The sequence below is a fragment of the Haliotis asinina genome, chromosome 2, assembly GCF_037392515.1.
Source record: "Haliotis asinina isolate JCU_RB_2024 chromosome 2, JCU_Hal_asi_v2, whole genome shotgun sequence".
Classification (NCBI taxonomy): Eukaryota; Metazoa; Mollusca; class Gastropoda; order Lepetellida; family Haliotidae; genus Haliotis; species Haliotis asinina.
Window position 1 is genome coordinate 2,808,257 of NC_090281.1, and position 20,836 is coordinate 2,829,092.

General features: G+C 38.9%; 1 protein-coding gene across 7 annotated transcripts in view; it reads left to right on the forward strand.

The window, feature by feature from the left end:
- LOC137273121 (WD repeat-containing protein 47-like) overlaps positions 1-20,836 on the forward strand; it is a 47,312-nt gene that overhangs the window by 19,089 nt on the left and 7,387 nt on the right. For 5 of the 7 annotated variants that reach the window (XM_067805583.1, XM_067805586.1, XM_067805588.1 and 2 more), the window contains 7 exons: positions 2,422-2,480; positions 15,005-15,159; positions 15,434-15,603; positions 16,112-16,282; positions 16,668-16,790; positions 17,180-17,398; positions 18,142-18,165. In XM_067805583.1, the coding sequence (XP_067661684.1) occupies positions 2,422-2,480; positions 15,005-15,159; positions 15,434-15,603; positions 16,112-16,282; positions 16,668-16,790; positions 17,180-17,398; positions 18,142-18,165 (921 nt within the window). The remainder of the gene's footprint in view (positions 1-2,421; positions 2,481-15,004; positions 15,160-15,433; positions 15,604-16,111; positions 16,283-16,667; positions 16,791-17,179; positions 17,399-18,141; positions 18,166-20,836) is intronic. The other 2 variants (XM_067805584.1, XM_067805587.1) reach the window with 1 other exon arrangement.

The window sequence follows — 20,836 nt, forward strand, 5'->3', positions numbered from 1 at the left end:
GCCATTGTTTTGACATGCCACATATGCTGCAACACTGTCATGGCAAATAATGATATGACATGATGCCAACTCACCAGCACTAGTAACACATGACACATCACTCATTTGTATTTGCCAGATAATGATATGACATGATGCCAACTCACCAGCACTAGTAACACATGACACATCACTCATTTGTATTTGCCAGATAATGATATGACATGATGCCAACTCACCAGCACTAGTAACACATGACACATCACTCATTTGTATTTGCCAGATAATGATATGACATGATGCCAACTCACCAGCACTAGTAACACATGACACATCACTCATTTGTATTTGCCAGATAATCATCATTACATTTTTCGAGACATGTTATGAGCATAAGTAATGCTACCTGCCTAATATGACATTCTAATATTTCATGCCTGCTATGTATACAGCAGCCATTTACCAAGTTGCCGTGGTTACTGATAACTGATTTTCTCTGTAAATTACCTTGAAAAGACAATGAAAGTGATTGTATACCTTGGATACAGCACATTGTTGTAATGAGGGTGTCATGATCGTTTCTCTCTTCTGTCATGCAGTTCTACTCATTGCTTACATCTAAGAATTCATGACAAAGTTATGCAGTGTCTACTTTATGCTCTTGACACATGATAGTGTCATGCAGCACTATTTTCCTCCCCTGACACATGACATCCAGAACAGTTCTTCATTCTTCACTCATGACAAGGTCATGCAGAACTGATCTTTGCTCTTGATATACGACAGTGTCATGCAGGACTGATCTTTGCTGTTGACACATGAGTGTGTCATGCAGTGCTGATCTTTGCTGTTGACACATGAGTGTGTCATGCAGTGCTGATCTTTGCTCTTGACATATGACAGTATCATGCAGAACTGTTGTTTGCTCTTAAGCATGTGTGTTGGGCTTCTGTTTTCATCGGTCTCTGCCAGTATTTAACCAAGGCATGTTTTAGGAATGAGCGTCTGGTGTTTACATACTGGTTCTGTCACAGTTTCTTCCTAATCACTATATGGAAGAATCACTGTTGTTTCCTGACAGTTGCTCTGCCAATTCCAACAACTTCTTCACTATTTACCTTAGCCCTGACTTTGTTCCTTTCCTTGTTCGGGCCTGTAGACTGATGGCTACAGTCTGTTTGCAGTGAAAAAAAGTAAATCAAATAAAATGATATTAAAAATGTGAATCCATCTAATTTTACCTTGCCAGTTAGACATGTAAGTCGCAGAGTTTTATTCAACTTAGGATAAAAGTTGTATAACAAACAATCACAGTTTCAAATTGCTATTATTGGTTTGTATGACAAGGGGATATGCACATTACACGAAACACTGAGTTAACTGTTGTCACGTACCGCACATCCATTTGTTTTACTGTTACAATGACTGTGCTTACCCCCTTGTAATACAAACCGATAATAGCTATTTGAAACTATGATTGTTTGTTGAACAACTTTTATCCCAAGTTGAATAAAATTCTAAGATTTAAACGTTCAGTTTGCAAGGTAGAATTATGAGGATTCACAGTCTTAATTTCACTTTATTTAATTTACTGTTTTGTTGAAAGTGAAATTCATTGGTACTTTCAAGGGAAACTGACTGTCGTTGTGCTTGTGCATGTTGTTGATTCTGCGAGCGCATGCAATCTCTTGGGGACAGGAACCATTACGCTGAAGTGGTACACATAGACTTTGTCCCATCTTCGTGTAACAAAATGCGGGACTGGACATACTACAAGTGTCTCCGCATCACACTTTTCAGTCCGCCCTGGGAAACAGATGGCACAGTGGTCAAAGGTGCCGTAGCATTGTACACATGCTTTATCATTTGCTGATCATGAGTGTTTTCATTAGATTGACTATATCGGTGTGTGGCTCTTTCAAGTACATTTTGTTTTGATTCTATAATATTGATGTTTTGATCCATAATATCATCTAACTGAACAAGAAGTGTTGTGGATCTATGTTGGCATATTCTAACAATTTGTGGACTGAGTCTTCACAAGAAAAATATCCCCCCACCCAAGTCCCAAAGTTATCACTCTCCATAACAGTTTTGTTTACTAGCAGTACATATGCTCAAATCAAATGCTGCCATACTCTTTTCTGTACCATTACTCTCTTTGACTTGTTTTGATCATTGAAGTAGCCTTCATTTCCAATTCAGATGTCAGTATAGATTTTTTGTCCATTATTTGTAATTTAATATTTAAATTGTTTTCATTTCTTTTGTTACTTTTCATGTTTTGATGACTCTGTAGTACCTCTATGTGTGTGTTATGTTATTTCCTGTGTTAAGTGTAGCAATAGGTGTTAAATGTAGTGATATGGTTTAAGAGTAGTGATGGTGTTGTATTAGCTCTTGTGGAACTGAGTTATCATGGCAGCCATGCTTGTATTACAGATGACATGAAGAGTGGTAATCTGCAGCTGACCGGACCTACTCAGTCAACCACACCCAGGGTAAGGAGTTGGCTTCTATCTTTTCCAAACGCTTCTTGTTTTACATCCCAGAAATTCATCTGTGTAGCTGTGCTTCTCATCATAGCCATCTTCTTGAGGTGAGCAAGGTGTCTGTAAGGCATATAGCACTGATGAAACCATTGTTACATCCTGACGTGCATGCAATGCAAGACATATGGTACGTACAAAGAATGTATGTTCCAATACTTGCATAACTGATTCACAACAACAACTAAATGTTCTCAGTATCACTGTGGATAGGCTTCGTTTCCTGAGCAGAACTAAAAAAATGTTGAATATTTTTCTGCAAAACTTGTTACATACATGAGTCAGAACCTAAAGTGGTGCCTTTTGGTATTTACAGGTTTTATATTGTTTTCTCAGTTTCCATGGAAACGTTTCAGACTCAGTCAAAAAATGGAGGGATGGACTTCGTCTCAAGAGCACAAGTCAAAAACTTCTAAATATCTCTCTGCAAAATTTCGCGGATATGTAGGGGAGACCCTAAAGTGGAGCCTTTTGCTTTTTACAGAATTTTGTGATTTATGATTTTCTTGGTTTGCATGGAAATGTTTTGGACTTCGTCTCAAAAAGGACGAATGGGCTTCGTTTCCGGAGCAGACCTCAAAATCAGTTCTTTGTTTTTCTGCAAAACTTGGTAGATATACCAATCAGAAGCTAAAATGGGGCCTTTTGCTATTTGCAGGTTTTTATGATTTCTTAGTTTCTCTGTTTTCATGGAAACGAGTCAGACTTGTGTCTTAAAAGTGAGAAGTGTGTTTCGTTTCTGGAGCACATCTCAAAAAGTTCCTAATACCTGTAAGCAAAACTTGGTAGATATATGTGGCAGACCCCAAAGTGATGCCTTTTGGTATTTACAGGTTATTGTGATTTATAATTTTCTGGGTTTCCATAGAAACGTTTCAGACATAGTCTCAAATTGGAGGGATGGACTTCGTTTCCGGAGCTCAAACACTTCCAAACATCTTTCTGCAAAACTTGGCAGATATGTAGGGGAGACCCTATGATGGTACCTTTTGCTATTTATCGCTTTTGTGATTTATCATTTTCCCAGTTGACATGGAAACGATTCTGACTTAGTCTCAAAATGGAGACATGGGCTTTGTTTCTGGAGCAGAACTTAAAAACTATTCAAGATCTTACAGCAAAACTTAGCAGATATTTGAGGCAGACCACAGAGAGGTGCCTTTTGCTATTTACAATGTTTTGGCATTTGTATTCTTCCTGGTTTTCATTGAAACAATTCTGACTTAGTCTCAAAATGGAGGGATAGCCTCCATTTCCAGAGAACAAGTCGAAAACCATTTCATATCTTTCAACAGATGTTGTCAGATATATGGTGCCTTTTGCTGTTTACAGATATATGGCATATATATTTTTCATGACTTCAATGGAAATGATTCAAACTTAATCTAAGAAAACATCAAGTAACTGTCAGATGATTTGTCCTTTCAAATATGTCGGGGCCGGGGGGATATGTCATCCTCTGATGACTCTTGTTTTTTAACTTATAAAACTGAAACATACGGTCTGTCCTTAATTATTGATTACTGTGCCTTTAACTGCCCTATACTCTGTTATATTAGGTTAGCAAAAGGTATATTTTAAGGCATCCAATATTTTTTTGCCAAACTATTAAAAATAGTCTGCATAATTTTTTCAAAAATTGCGTTTCTTCTGCACTTCAGTATACAGTTGTATTGGTTGGTACTGTGATGTGTACATGTGTCTGACAGAGCACCTGTCACACCCAGCATAAAATTGATTCAACGTGTACACTGTGGTTGGCACTGTGATGTGTACATGTGTCTGACAGAGCACCTGTCACATCCAATGTGGAACTGATTCCACCTGTACACTGTGGTTTGTACTATGATGTATACATGTGTCTGACAGAGCACCTGTCACATCCAGCATGGAACTGATTCAACCTGTACACTGTGGTTTGTACTGTTATGTATACATGTGTCTGACAGAGCACCTGTCACATCCAGCATGGAACTGATTCAACCTGTACACTGTGGTTTGTACTGTTATGTATACATGTGTCTGACAGAGCACCTGTCACATCCAGCATGGAACTGATTCAACCTGTACACTGAGGTTTGTACTGTTATGTATACATGTGTCTGACAGAGCACCTGTCACATCCAATGTGGAACTGATTCAACCTGTACACTGTGGTTTGTACTGTTATGTATACATGTGTCTGACAGAGCACCTGTCACATTCAGCATGGAACTAATTCAACCTTTACACTATGGTTGGTACTGTGATGTATACATGTGTCTGACAGAGCACCTGTCACATTCAGCATGGAACTGAATCAACCTGTACACTGTGGTTGGTACTGTGATGTGTACATGTGTCTGACAGAGCACCTGTCACATCCATTGTGGAACTGATTCCACCTTTACACTGTGGTTTGTACTATGATGTATACATGTGTCTGACAGAGCACCTGTCACATCCAATGTGGAACTGATTCAATCTGTACACTGTGGTTTGTACTGTTATGTATACATGTGTCTGACAGAGCACCTGTCACATTCAGCATGGAACTGATTCAACCTTTACACTATGGTTGGTACTGTGATGTATACATGTGTCTGACAGAGCACCTGTCACATTCAGCATGGAACTGATTCAACCTGTACACTGTGGTTGGTACTGTGATGTGTACATGTGTCTGACAGAGCACCTGTCACATTCAGCATGGAACTGATTTAACCTGTACACTGTGGTTGGTACTATGATGTGTACATGTGTCTGACAGAGCACCTGTCACATCCAACGTGGAACTGATTTAACCTGTACACTGTGGTTGGCACTGTGATGTGTACATGTGTCTGACAGAGCACCTGTCACATCCAACGTGGAACTGATTCAACCTGTACACTGTGGTTGGTACTGTGATGTGTACATGTGTCTAACAGAGCACCTGTCACATCCAACATGGAACTGATTCAACCTGTACACTGTGGTGCAGCAGTAATCTCAAACATTTGAATCTGCATGTACACCCAGGTACGCTGATTAGAGTAATGTACAGACTAGAATAGTAGCGTGTATTGACCATGAGCATTAGGTGTCCATCGACATTAGGTGTCAATCTGTAAACTACACAGTTAAACATTTTGTTAAACAGGACTCTAGCCTCAGACCTTTCATTAGAAACATGTATACTGAATGTAATTTGTCTGATCCCTCACATTTCATCATGTACATAATTTTGTCAAAGCATCATATTTGGAATACAATGACTAGGAAAGATGAAATGCTTTTTGATCTGAAAGTGATGGTTATATTTGAATTGAGACTCTTTTGTTCTGATGTTTTGCAATGCAGAACTGCTGTTAAGGACAAGTACAGAATGTTGATGTGGCTTTGTCACCATGTAATACTGACATGACTTCTGATTGCCTCTACCCTCACAGTCACGATATGGATGAAATACTGCCAGCAGGACCTCTCACTGTTACTTTTGCCCTATTAGAGCAGCCTTTCATGTCACTGTTGGTTTAATGGTGTGTAAGCTTGTTGTACTCCATTTAATTTAAAGTGTGATGTCATCAGTTCCACCCAATCCTGACTTTTAGCACCAGTGAGTCCATTTTGTGAATGAATTGCTTGGGTCTGTATGTGGGACACGCTAAAAACCAGTCAATTCCTCTGCTTTTCACCGTGCACGGATAAAAGCACTGTGCTATGACTTTTTTAATTTGTTATCTTTAAGGAAATTGTGAACGAAGAAAATACAGCCTGATGTCTAAACAACATAAGTGTATATAAAATGGAGTCATCTGCTTTTGTATAACGTTATATGCTCAATATTAAAAATTACCCATAAGTCAAAAATGGATTTTGTTCTAATTATTACGTCAAATGTCGACAGAGAGGCCAAGCATGTATAAGGATAAGGGGGCATAACTCCGCTACGCTTAACACTAGGCCAATGTAACTCAGATCACGTTGAGAGAATTTGTTGTGAATATGGACACTATATTTTCATTATGTTTTGTTCACGGTGCACCAAACTATTCCAGTACAAAGCTTCCCAATGTGAGCAGATACGGTTTTTTAGTTTCACAATTTGTAAGAAAAGATGCCTATGAGAATGCTGGTAATGGGGATTTGGACGACCCCATGCGATACACAAGTGAGTTCCTAGATTTTCATATTCTTTTGTTTGTGTAGATGTGTTTTGACTAATTTTGCATAATTATTGATGGAGTAACAGTCACATCTCCAAATGTAATGAAATTATTGAAAATAATGCAACATTGTAGTTGATATCATGGCATGTTTTGTGCATTTTGTGATGTCAGAAAAAGATGACACTGATTTGCTGATTATTATACATGTATATCTCACGTTATTTCCATCAGTTGTTTAAAAAGTCTCTCCTGCTATGGCAGAATTCAACAGTCTTTTAACAAAACATAACATTAATGGTTTTACCATCGAAATAGTGTTCTGAATATACACACAACAATTAGACGGATTTACTATGTATCTTATTGTGAGCAAGATGCGCACCTGTTTGGCATCAAAAATGAAAAATAATATTTCACAGCACCAGAACATTCATTGAATATTCATTTAGCATATAATTTTTTCTTCTTTTGACTATGTCACTATAACTAACATACAAGAAGATTGCTTTTTTCAGTAGGCATGACCTGGTTTACTGGTATATAATTTTAAACAATTTTTGTATAAATATTGTTTGAGTTAGATATCCTGCCATCTCAATATCTTTTAATCAAATTTGATTTGATTGTAGTCTCAGAAACACTGATAATGAATCTGAAAACAATTTTTGATCAACTCTCATAACTCTCTCAACTTTTCATAACTGTTTTGTCTATAGAATGACACAAACAAATTCAGTGAACAAGACAATTCTATTTTCATTAATAGTATACTTTTAGGTTGTCATTAATCGCTTTTAATTAACTTATTCCCAACGTACTGAATATTGTACATTACAGGATCTATCACACGTTACAGTAATGGCTACGTATGATCTCCTAACACATATGTGAAGGCTTAAAATGTGGTATCCTACACTAAATGTGTCAGTTCCCTATGTAAATATTATTCAAACAATCAAAACCTTTCAATTAATAAAAACGCATACTATATATTCACGTATGATATGATGTTGAACAAGGCTAAATGTAGACACTAAAATTAGTTTCATGAAAAAAAATGTCTGAATAGTATGCAAAATATACATCATAACTGAAAGTGTAATTGGAAGGATTGGGTGATTGTGTTTACTCTTGTTCAGCTGACCTTCACCTCAAAGAAATTGCCTGATATGTCTGACAATGTTGACATGTGACATCACTACCGATGATCGATTTCTTTCAAAATGGCAGCTTCGCTGACAAGGGTTCACAGGATTTTGCAAGGACTCTACCCTTGATTCAGGGATCATTGGTACATAAATATGAGGTGCAAGTAATCGGAATGATTCTGACTATCTGCGTATTGTTATATGTTTTTATTGTTTACATTGCAAATGACAGAAGAAGCCAGTAATGCTGATAAGTACCATTGTGTTTCTGGGTGATTTTTGCGTTAATCTTGGTGTCACACTGCAGGGACACTTTGACAGAGTTTCATGAATTATCAAATGATTGCATTTCATCTATTTGCTATTTCTTGCTACAATTCTCTTCGACCTTCATATTCTATGGCTGGATGTCGGAAAATTCCCCAAATGCTACACAGTGTAAATTGGAATTTTTTCTTTCTTTACATTTCAAACATGCGCAGTCTTTGGAGTACATCTTTCCTTTTGTGTTATCTAGACAGTTGGCATTGGTGACAAAGACCATTTGTAATTTGATTTGAAGATGTTTGAGGAATTCAATGATGTATTTGTTGCAGCTGAATATGAAATATATGTGATTTAATTGGTGGTAATATGTTATTTTTATAATTCAGTACTCCCAGTAATCTTCAGATTTTCACATTTCAAAACAGGCAGCAAATAATGCTTTGAATTGCGTTTTTGTAAAGCATGAAAAGTGGCAACATTAACGATGAAGCCAATTTTGAGACATTATTTTAAGAACTTTAACTTCGTCTGAGAAAATAGTGGATGGTAGGTATCAAGTAACTGGAAAATTCATGCAGATTTCAAAATTGTGAAGTATATTTGTGTACGGGTTATATTTAGTATTTTATTGGACATCAAAGCGAGGGTTGAAGAGGAAGGACACCCAAGGGGTTATACATGGTTGACTGCATTCTGAACTTGCACCTGGTTTCAGATTCAATCCTGTTAATACTAATATTTGCATGCCAAGCTTCTTGCAGATTTAACACTGCACTTGACCTGAGTAATGACATGTCAAATGAATTATAAGTTGACATACTTATGACCATGGTTTAGTAGACAATCTGATAGTCTGGTAATCTGGTATTGACATTGCAGATCTGGTATTGACATTGCAGATCTGGTATTTACCACTAAAGCTGATTACACATGTCTATAATATCTATACAGGTCAGATTTTTTGTGTTGCCTATGGAATATTATTCCTGTTCAGAGCTCCAGACAGGCTGCGTATTTGCGTGTAATACACTGTAGGAAAGTTGAAATGTGCAAGAAAAGTAAATGCCAGCTTATGAAAATAACACTAAACATTTACGTTTACGATATGTCAGAATAGCAATGTGTATTTACCAACTACATCAAAATCATGTTGTGTATTGTATCAATTAAATCCAGTCAAAATAACCTAAGTTTTTCCATCTCCAAATTTTCGAGGTTAAAAGAATCTTGAATAATTCTAAATGTACTTAAGATGCGCAACGCAAATAGAATACCAGTCATAGTTTGTCAACCCGTCAGTGATTGGTCCATCTGTAAATAGTGACCTTTCAAATAGTTTTTTTCTTTCTACTTGTCCTGTAAACAATTGACAATGTCGAGCAATACACTCAGAATAAAATATCTAGTTTTTTTTAAGCTACAAATAGAAAACTATTACATTAGGGGACTGCTAGATAAATTCATAGACAAATGCTGTGTTTCCCATACAGATTCAGTTGATGGTGAAATCTTCATAGAACTTGTAACATTAGCTGTTCTGAGCATCAAAACAAATGTAGACAAAGTCACATATATTTCATAACAAGTGGATAAAGCCTTATTTGCTATTTGGTATAATTTTTCATTATTAGTTAACCTGGAGGATTTTGTCTTATTTCTATCATTGAATGCAAAAATGTCCCACCTCTTAGACTTGTTATTTGCGTTAAATACCTGGATTTTGAGAAATTATGGGTATCAGAAAGTATAGCTACCCTATTGAAGCATAGTCGTTAAGGGTCACATGCAACCAAAAAATCAGACATAATTAAAACACAGTTATCACTTATTCATGATATATAAAATTCACTGCTGATAAAGAAACAACAAATAAGCAAAATTATAAACGTATGATTGCAAATTAAAAGTGCAATATTTTGTACTTGGTTTTACCTCCCACGAAATGAAGCAGCTGCTATGCTGAACACAGTCAGAGCTGGCGGGTGTGCGCTCAAGTGTAACGCAGCTTTTTCATTGGTCACTGGTTCATTTGCTGATACGCTTAGCCAGCTCTTTGTTTATGGCTTATAAGCCCCACAGGTGTTAATTGCATGAGGTCAGTGATTGAAATTGTGCATTTCATATTGTCAGTAGTAGACAGACAGGCAGGCGTATAAGTGTCAATAAACCAGGCATTGAGTTTTCTCTGTGACAATTTCTGCTTATCACAATCAGCGTGGGTTTTTTTATGTTACAAGTAGATTATTTATTTGTTTGTGTACACGATCAAGATTAGACTACTGCTCAAGACCAATTTCGCAGGTTTTTTTTCATTGCGCTTTTTGTTTCATCTTTATACTATAGGTTGGATTGGCTTGTTTGATAATTTGTTCTTCTTTTCTAAGTACATACCGAGAGGTATCAGAATCTGCAAAGTTGTCTTTTACGTTGCATGTGACCTTTAAAGCAGTGCTCGTCACACCAAAGACCCTTTATCAATTCCACACATGGATATAATGTATGAAGCAAGGTAGGGTTAGCCTAGTTGTTAAAGCTTTGCTCATCACACTGAAGAGCCAGATGTGATTCCACACATGGGTACATTGTGTGATGGCAGCTTCTGGTGTTCACAGCTGTGATATTTCTGGAATTTTATTAAAAACAGTGTAAAACCATACTCACTCAATGTTAGATGCACATGGGTGGACACATAGATAAGAAACACATCAACACACAGAGATTGTGGACTTGTGAAAGTCGCTGTGGCTGAACAGGTTAGACAGCTGACTTTGTGTCCTGGCGATTAGTTGCCTGACTCGGAGGGTGTTGATTTGAATCCTGGATGGGACTCAACTAAGAAAAAACACTTGAATTTGTACTTTACTAAGAAAATGTGATCCCAAATATAACACATGCTAGAGAGGTTGTGTAGTAATGGTTGAGTATGTTTTGATGTAACTATGGGCAGTAATGCTTGGTTTTGTCTCACTCTGACGCAGTATTAGGTATACTCTCAGTGCTCTGAGTGGTGCAAGTTAGTGTCCTGTTCCAGAATATCTGTGTTGGGAATTATGGACTAGACTCAGTTTTCAAAACCTATTGCTATCTAACGCAGTGTCACATTGAAAAGCAGATGAAAGTGGTCACAAGAACTCCTTTAGTTCTGTTTTATCCTCTCCCTCCCGACAGCCAGCAGGTGATGGGGACAGGACAGACCGATTAATGATAACAGCATCCCATGAGAACCTTTAAGTTACCTCTGAATAGAACTGTGTGCAATACTATTCACAAGTCAATTATGTGTCCGAGGCTATTTGTGTCACTGTACAGTCACCATGTCTCTCTCTCACCCTCCACTTCCCTCACTCATGTAGTTGTACTTCGCTGACATTATGCCGAGGTAATAACCCAGCAGCATGAACAGTGGAGTAATTTATATACTGCTTGTGTAGATCTGGCATGTATTTTAGAGCTGATGTAGAGAACATGTTTCATAATTTGAATTTCTATTCATGTTCTACTCTGAGTTAGGATATGACTAGTGGGATGGAGTAGCTCTGGGTTTTAGTCCCACTATAAACATCCTGTGTGAATCATTTTTCTGCTGTGCCCACCATGACATAGTAAATACAATGTATTGCTGAAAGCAGCGTAAATCCCTACTCACTCACTCACCAACCCACCGAGATGAAAACCCCTTTGTCATGAATCTAAAAGTTGTGTAAATCCCAACTCCCTCACTCAGTCTGGCACCTGTTGGTTGTCTGGCATGTGTTACATTAAATAAGGTACATGTCAGAATCAGTCTGGGTTTCTTAGTTTGTTGTTTACTTTACTGAAAGCATGAGAGAGTATTATTGTCATACATGTCATACAGTGCAATTATTGTTCCCTAGTCTGATGTTTGCACATATCTCCCTGTTGTGTATATTGTATAAATATCGTACACAATAAAACTGCCATTGAAGAAGAGGTCATTGAAGTGATTCTGTTCAGGGTAGCTGTGTGGTACTGCCGAATACAACACGAAGGCAAAAAGGAGCCTATTGATAATTCAGATTTAGTACTCAGCCAAAGTTCCATGTCTACAGGCAGACCCATGTACCTGTATTGAGGGTAGTGTTACCTGAATGTGTGATCCATGGGGGTATTCATGCAGGTGTATAAGAGGTTTATATGAAAAGTGTTTATGAGAGTTTGGAACTGACCTACTAGCTGTGGCTATTCATCTGTGACTGTAGGTGACTGGTAGCCACGACAGCACTGTTTATTTGATCTGGTTAGCAGGTTTTGATGTCAGGCAAATTGTCTGTGTGTTCTTTAGATTGACATCAAATTAGACTGATTTGGTAACATCGGAAGTTTCTCAACATCCATTTTTCTACAGAGGCAGTACCAGAAGACCTACTTGGTGACATTATATTGAGTTAATCTGTTGGTGTTGAGCTGTGAAGTGTAAAGGCTTAGTCGTGTCTGTTTCAAGTTGATTGCCAGCCAGACTTATTCAGCAATGCCGTACAGCTCTCTCGCAACCGTAGGATACAGCTCAGTTCCTGCACTGACTTATGGAGCAGTACCAACACTCTCCTACAGCTCTATCCCTGCCCTGGCCTACAGCTCTGTCCCAGCAGTGTCCTACACATCAATCCCAGCCGTGAGGTACAGCTCCGTCCCAGCCCTGACCTACAGCACTGTGCCAGCACTAACATACAGCTCCATTCCAACAGTGTCGTACAGCTCAGTTCCAGCCATCACATACAGCTCGATGCCAGCAGTCACATATGGCGCAGTTCCAACTCTTTCATATGGTGCGGTTCCTACAGTAAGCTCCTCACGGATTGAAGTGAGAGATTACTGATAGGTCATGCAGCTTACATCGATGCTACATGTCATAGTATTATGGTGTGTATGTCATGCAGCTTACATCGACGCTACATGTCATGGATTTTGGTGTGCCATGCCTCTAGGGTTGAACATTTGTGGACATTGTTAGCCTTCTTAGCAGTATGAACTGAACTTGTAACACTGGGGCTGTTAGAGCTCTTCTTGTACAGATATATGTAACTGGTTTGAGCTGAGGTCACTTTGAAACTGTTAGAGCTGCGTGACCAGTGGCTAGTTAACTGCAAACCACATGAGTAGATTTCAGTTTGGCAAACAACTAGAACTGATTAGAAATGTTTGGTGATGACAACCATATGACATATGTACAGCAGTGCTTACTTTACATTGGGGATGTCTACCTTGCACCTGGACATAATTAGATGTTGTTTGATGATGTTTTCCTAGCAACTGGACAAGAGTGATGTGATGTGGGAATGTTTCCCTAAAATTGGATTTGACTGGATGTGATTTTGGAAGTTTACCTAACAACTGGACATGTTTGGATGTGGTTTGAGGATATTTACCTGACAACTGGACATGTTTGGATGTGGTTTGAGGATATTTACCTAACAACTGGACATGTTTGGATGTGGTTTGAGGATATTTACCTGACAACTGGACATGATACTGGGTATATTTAGATGGAGAAATGTTATGTTGTCTGACATCTAGGCATGATTTACGGAGTCGTATTGATAACAGTAGGACATATTCTGGATAAATGTTATGTTGTCTGACATCTAGGCATGATTTACGGAGTCGTATTGATAACAGTAGGACATATTCTGGAGAAATGTTATGTTGTCTGACATCTAGGCATGATTTACGGAGTCGTATTGATAACAGTAGGACATATTCTGGAGAAATGTTATGTTGTCTGACATCTAGGCATGATTTACGGAGTCGTATTGATAACAGTAGGACATATTCTGGAGAAATGTTATGTTGTCTGACATCTAGGCATGATTTACGGAGTCGTATTGATAACAGTAGGACATATTCTGGAGAAATGTTATGTTGTCTGACATCTAGGCATGATTTACGGAGTCGTATTGATAACAGTAGGACATATTCTGGTGTTGATCTGTGTACCTGTCTGAACTGACATCACAGCAGACATGGCTGTTATTCCCAAGGCCGACAGAAGTAGGTAAAATACGTAGCAAGTGCTTCTTATTGTTAGAGATGTCTGAAGGGAAGATGCGTGATGTCTGGATGATGTCCGGCAAACGGAGACTGCGACTGCCCGAGTGTGTGGGCAACTCCCCATTGTGGCCTGTAAGACTGCTGTGTTCTCATTCTAATTCATTTTCTAAATCAGTAAATGCAACAACAAAAACCTTTCCATGAAAGTATGGGTTAAGTATACTGAACAACAAAAGAAACATATTTATTTTTTAAACTTTTGGCCACGCATTTAAATAGAAGACATAAACATAATTGCTTACCTTTATGAGATTTAATTATTTTTAGTTTTTGCTGTTCAGTATATTTCTGTATTGACATTTTGGGAAAAACTGTTATTGGCATTACTGTTATTTCTGCTGTATTGTCCCACTCTGTACATTTCTGTCTATTGACCTAACAAAGATCTTGTGGTAACAGCCTTGTACATGTGTATACTTCACTGACTAATAATTATACTAGTTCATGTTATTTCTCACTGTATGGTGAATATTTTTGTTCAGTGAAAGAAATTGTTCACTGAACATGCTTGATAGGTCCAGAAAAATAACATTTACCCTGTTCTGGCTTTTACAGATAAAACATATATATCTTGAAAGTGTTTGAAACATATTCATGAATAAAATCCTGGGATCCTAACAATGTTGTCTTTAGTTAGGACTGGCCACAGGTTGTGACCATTTTAGTACTGTATGACACCTGACACATGTATTCGTGGTCACAAGAATTTCCTAGCAACCTGGAATACCGGTGACTGCTGGCACTCATATGATCAGTCACCAGTTCATCTGGCCTGACAATGTACTTTAGTGGTATAGTCGAATATTGCAGAATGTGGCATGAACATAGAAACAAATACTGTAAAGTGTATCTTGTATTGCAGGGTGGGAATCGGCCGCGCTTCGTGGCAGTGTCCTCCCTGGAGGATCAGCAGGCTATCAGGACTGTGGCCTTTCATCCTAATGGAGAATTCTATGTTGTTGGCTCCAACTCCAAGATGCTCCGTATCTGTCGTTTCCCAGACACCTCAGCCCTCAGGTAGGTTCATGCTCTTCCAGGGTATTATATGGGACTTCTTTCACCTTGGCACTAAGGTGTCTGCCCTTGTCCGATGTAGAGAGTCACAGTAGCAGGAAAGGTCTGTATAGGAACTGTCTATAGCTTGGATTCTTAGGAAGAATACATCAATACAGGAGACTCTGAAGAAGACAACATCCACAGTTAGTTTTCTTGTGAATGTTAAGAAAGTTTTTTTATATGATAAAACAATGTGTTTTATGTGATTGCACTAAATAGCAGTGTCTTGTTTTAGAGAGGATCACGTGACCCAGGAGACAGCTGTGGTCCACAAGAGCATCCGGCATCACAAAGGCTCCATCTACTGTGCAGCCTGGAACCCACTGGGGGACCTAATCGCCACCGGTTCAAATGACAAGACCATCAAGTTGATGCGCTTCAACACAGATGTAGCTAAGCCAGATGGTAGGGATTAGTCTCACAGGAGATAGTGAAGTATTTATTTCCTGTCATATGCCCATGCCTTTCTGTCTTCATCCAGAAACCACGGATTGTTCCTATATATCAATCCTGATCTCTGTAATTTACAGGCTGCCGTGAACTCATTTAGAATGGTTTCTCACAGGAAGCCTTGATATCACTCAAAGACTGACAGTCTTGTATTCACTCAAAACTGCCTTGATGTCACTCACAGACATCCTTGATGCCACTCACAGATAGCCTTGATGTCACTCACAGATAGCCTTGATGTCACTCAGACAGCCTTGATGTCACTCACAGATAGCCTTGATGTCACAGACAACTTTAGTATAGCAGACAGCATTGATAGACTGACAGCTTTGAATCACTCACAGACACCCTTGATATTACAGACAAACTTGATACACATAAACAACATCCACATACTGAGTTCTCTCCCCTACCTACTTCACTTGTCATGATGTCGTATCCACCATGTATACTGGGGTTTCAGGAGCAGAACTGGAGTTATCTTTCCATGACGGCACCATCCGTGACTTGGTGTTCATGCAGGACACAACCAACAGATCGTCACTGCTCATCAGCGGAGGTGCAGGTGACTGTAAGATCTACGCGTCTGACTGCGAGACAGGGACACCAATCAGAGCCATGACAGGACACACAGGTGGGTTACGTCCTTGTCAGAAAAAATCTTAAAAAAAACAAGTAGATGTGAAATGTAATAATTCTGACATCTGTCATCTGTTTAATGTTAAGAATGTTTAGATTTGATTGTGGAACCATCTTACATGCAGGTTATTTGTCATTACAGACAATTTCTGTCCTTAGTTCAAACTGATCAAAACAGGAGAGAATCTAAAAAGAATTATATCATATTAACATGTTGTATGGAAATATGTTATTATCTTAATCCTAGTATTATGTTTTGTGATTTTCATCAAATTATGGAATCCATACCTACTAATACACCTGTTGTATTGTTCAGGTCATGTGTATGCTCTGCACACCTGGGGAGGGACAGTTACTAATACACCTGTTGTATTGTTCAGGTCATGTGTACGCTCTGCACACGTGGGGAGGATGTATGTTTGTGAGTGGATCGCAAGACAAGACGGCTCGTTTCTGGGACCTGCGGGCATCCACTGCCATTACTGTAGTGGCCAGCCAGACAGGTAGGGACCTTGGTACATGTAGAGTCTATTGGAAGGCAAGGGTGTGTGTCTACAGACAGCAAGGGAAGTGGGCTTCTATCTATGTTGGGAAAGGAGTTAGTACTGATTGGTACTTCATGCTTTTTGTCTGAGAATAGTAAATTGGAGAAAAAGTCACTGTGACTTGGTTGCTATGTATTGGATCCAATGTTACTGGTGGGGGCCTCCATTCACAAACCTAAGGGCTATGTTATAGAATGGGAGTTAAGGTTAACCTTAGTTAAGCTTGCTTCAGAAAATGAGCCACAGATTGTTGAATGTATTTGCTGGTCTTCTCAATTATGTGAAAGCCACTGTGATAAATATATATGTTTATCAGCAGATATAGACATATGTGTATTCCGTTACAGGCAGTCCATTTGCCTCAGTGTGTGTGGACCCTTCAGGCCGCCTATTGGCATCGGGACATGAGGATGGGGTGGCCATGCTGTATGATATCCGAGGAGCCAAGGTGGTCCAGACATTCAAGCCACACACCAGCGAGTGCCGATCAGCACGCTTCTCCATGAATGCCTATTACCTTCTCTCTGGTTCCTACGATGGCCGGGTTGTACTCACCGACCTTCATGGTATGTTCCAGAATTTGACCTTGTAGCATGGGGCAAGTGTCCTTGATAGTAAAGATTGTGCCATGATGATTTATGAAACATACTGAGGATGCAGAGATTTAAATGAACCTTGAAAATGAATTTTAGTGGATATTGACTTTATACAGTAATGCAGGGAGAACAAGCAGATCATTTTGTCTTTTCCCGAATTTAATGGTCAGTAACCTATGTTGAATTTGAAGTGGGCATTTGGTCACAATTCCTTTGGGTATGACTGAATACCAGGTGTCCTGTTATTTGCCCCCAAACCCTACAGAAACTGATCTAGGGCTCTGTGTTCAAGGCACAGCCTTTACACTGATGTATATTGACCAGAAGAAGGTAAGGATCATGCCTATATTTGGGATGTCTCTCTTGTTGAGGAGGCTGAGTGCGTAATATCAAAAACTCTTTCTTAAAGAATTCATGATCCTTAGCTTTTTGGGGGAGAATGTATATTTGTGTCATCTCTAGATTAGAATCTTAAACAGATCCCCATTGAATCATTTACTTGCGTGTCGCTAGTAGTAGTTTTGATTTCATTTAATTTCATTTCAGTATACAGATTTTTGTTTGAATGTTTCTGCATGACTGTTAGCCATCATCCCCAAACTACCATGGCATGACCCTGTGTAACGTTATTGATTATTCACCCATGTCATTGGTGTTTAGTGTCTAATATTCCCAGTTATGTGTGTGATATTGAGTATTTTATGCATCTTTAGCTGGTTCCACTGAAGGAGGAGAGAGTATGTATACTGCTAATTTCCATACAACTAATCCTAACCCTAACCATTCTCTGTAGGCCAGGAAACAATCAGAATACCTGATCCATATGTTCTGGTGCTAACATGTTTACTGTTTCTGTTTAGTACTTGACAATTCAGCTTCAGTAAAATCTATGATCTAATACCATTGCAACATCACTGTTTTAGTTTACAAGTTTATTATGTAATCCATCTTGATCTTTTGAGTGGATCAGCAGTTAAATCCTACTTGTCATATTAACACAGGCTTGGGAGGGAACATCAGTGTATTTATTGGTTCATGCAGTATGAACCATCTGTAGTCTGGGCCTCTGTCTGCAAGGCATGTGTGGCTTCTGTTTTGCTTTTTATGCTGCAACATGTATACTCTGCAACAAATACTACTGCTGTTCTGATTGGTTAATGTTCCCATGCCTACAATATGAAATTACCACATCAAATCCCCATGTCCCCATTGGTGAATTCCCTTGTTATGAAGAAAACATGCCCACCCGGTAGTGCCAAAATTCAGATGGGGTTCTCAACTCACAAGGTTTTGGCATAGTAGCAGTGGTTGTTATAGGGTGTTGCTAGAAGTAATGTAACATTGTTGGATGATAGTGTAGTGACTTTTTCAGAAAGATGTAGTGTGTAGTTGATAACAAAACAACACTGGTGCCTAACGGTCTAAACTGGCTTTAGTTAAGGTAGGTTTAATCTCAATTTGTAAAGGACACTGTCTGTTTGTCTGACATGGTTGTCATCTTCAGTAATTCTTGACCAAATAATTGTCACAGAAATGGCAAGATGAGAGTTAACAAGTTGTGGTTCACAGGCGATTCCTGGTTAGCTCAAGAGACAGTCATAACCAGCTTTTTGTGGGGACTGTGTATGATTGAGACGTATGCTCGATAGGTCAGAAGTTACTGCCCCAGGCATATGTCAGGGGTTGTCTACCCTGGGTAATAGATGCATCTTCCACAAGTGGGACAGACCACCTGTCCTTACGTCAACAGTTAACAAACAAGATGCCTGTTGTAATATGTATTTAGCAGTTGAAGAGAAGTTGATAATGTTGAAAGGAGCTTGGTAGCTTACGTGCAATCTTGAACCTAATATCTAAAAAAATAGCATAAGTTCAGCTTGTGAAAAAAGGTCAGTCATAAGCCTTTTCCAACTTCACCAAGGTGACAATTCTCAAGACAGATACAAAAGTGTCAGTTGGTATTACAAGAAAAGATTTCACGTTCTTGTAATGATTGTTTCCACATTGGTGACAGTCATGATGGAGGGAAGGAGTTTCTGTTTTGGGAATTACATCACTGTGGATATATTTGGAATTACCTCCCCCTGGGGATTGTTGGGAGTAGATTTCACCCTGATCATTTGTTGGGAATTAGATCACCTGTAAATATTTCTCTTAAGTATGTGTAGGGAGTTACCTCCCCCTGATCATGTGCTGGGAATTAGATCACCTGTAAATATTTCTCTTAAGTATGTGTAGGGAGTTACCTCCCCCTGATCATGTGTTGGGAATTAGATCACCTGTAAATATTTCTCTTAAGTATGTGTAGGGAGTTACCTCCCCCTGATCATGTGTTGGGAATTAGATCACCTGTAAATATTTCTCTTAAGTATGTGTAGGGAGTTACCTCCCCCTGATCATGTGTTGGGAATTAGATCACCTGTAAATATTTCTCTTAAGTATGTGTAGGGAGTTACCTCCCCCTGATCATGTGTTGGGAATTAGATCACCTGTTATGCTCATTATTTCCCCTTGAGCATATTTAGGCAGTTACTTCCCATTGGCAATGGTGCAAGGCCCCACCCCTCTGAGCATTTATTTAATGGATGACCAAGCTTGATCAGTCATGTTTAGAGAATCCTGTTTGATTACATATTTTGTTCAGGTAATGTTTATATCTTTAGTGATGTGCTTGGTCTGTGTCAACAAACTTTCATAATATTACAGTGTATTAGTGTTGACAAATGTGTTACACAATTGCTAAACCTATCGTTTAAAACAATATTTTGCATTGAGACATGGTAAGGAATTATTGATTCACCTCTGTTGTTAAATAACATGTCATCTGCTTTGAGCTATGTGGGGGCTGGTGCTATGCAAATGTTGGGGTCAAGGTTCAATGACTAACCCTGGGACAGTGATACGCATGCTTGGATTAGCTGCACAAGTAGCCATACAAGGGAGATAGTCTGCTTACACTAACCTAGTTCCAAGTTTGTTGGCTGTGGGGATACTTACCAAAGAGACATGTAAACAAAGGTGTATGTGCTGACTGTGACTATAGTCAAAGGACTGGGTACATCAGGTACCAGTGTGTTTGTGTGGGCACCAGGTGTACAGTGCCACACTTGTGTGCCATATGTTCAGTCAGACAGCCAAGAAACTTCACTGCTTCCTGAGTCATTCCGGAGTTACATGAATAATAAGTTGGAATGTGTTGTTTTGATACTTGATAACTAAAGCTTTTGGAGCCCATTTTCCACAACTCTGTATAAGGATCCTTAATCAGATGTAGTGGTCCGACATAATTACTTGTGTCCCGAACACTGATTCCCTTGAGGTGTGGATGGAAATACTGTGCAAAAGACTAATGATGATCAATTAAATGTTTATGGAAGTAGTTTTTAAAAGAAACTGAAACATCCCACT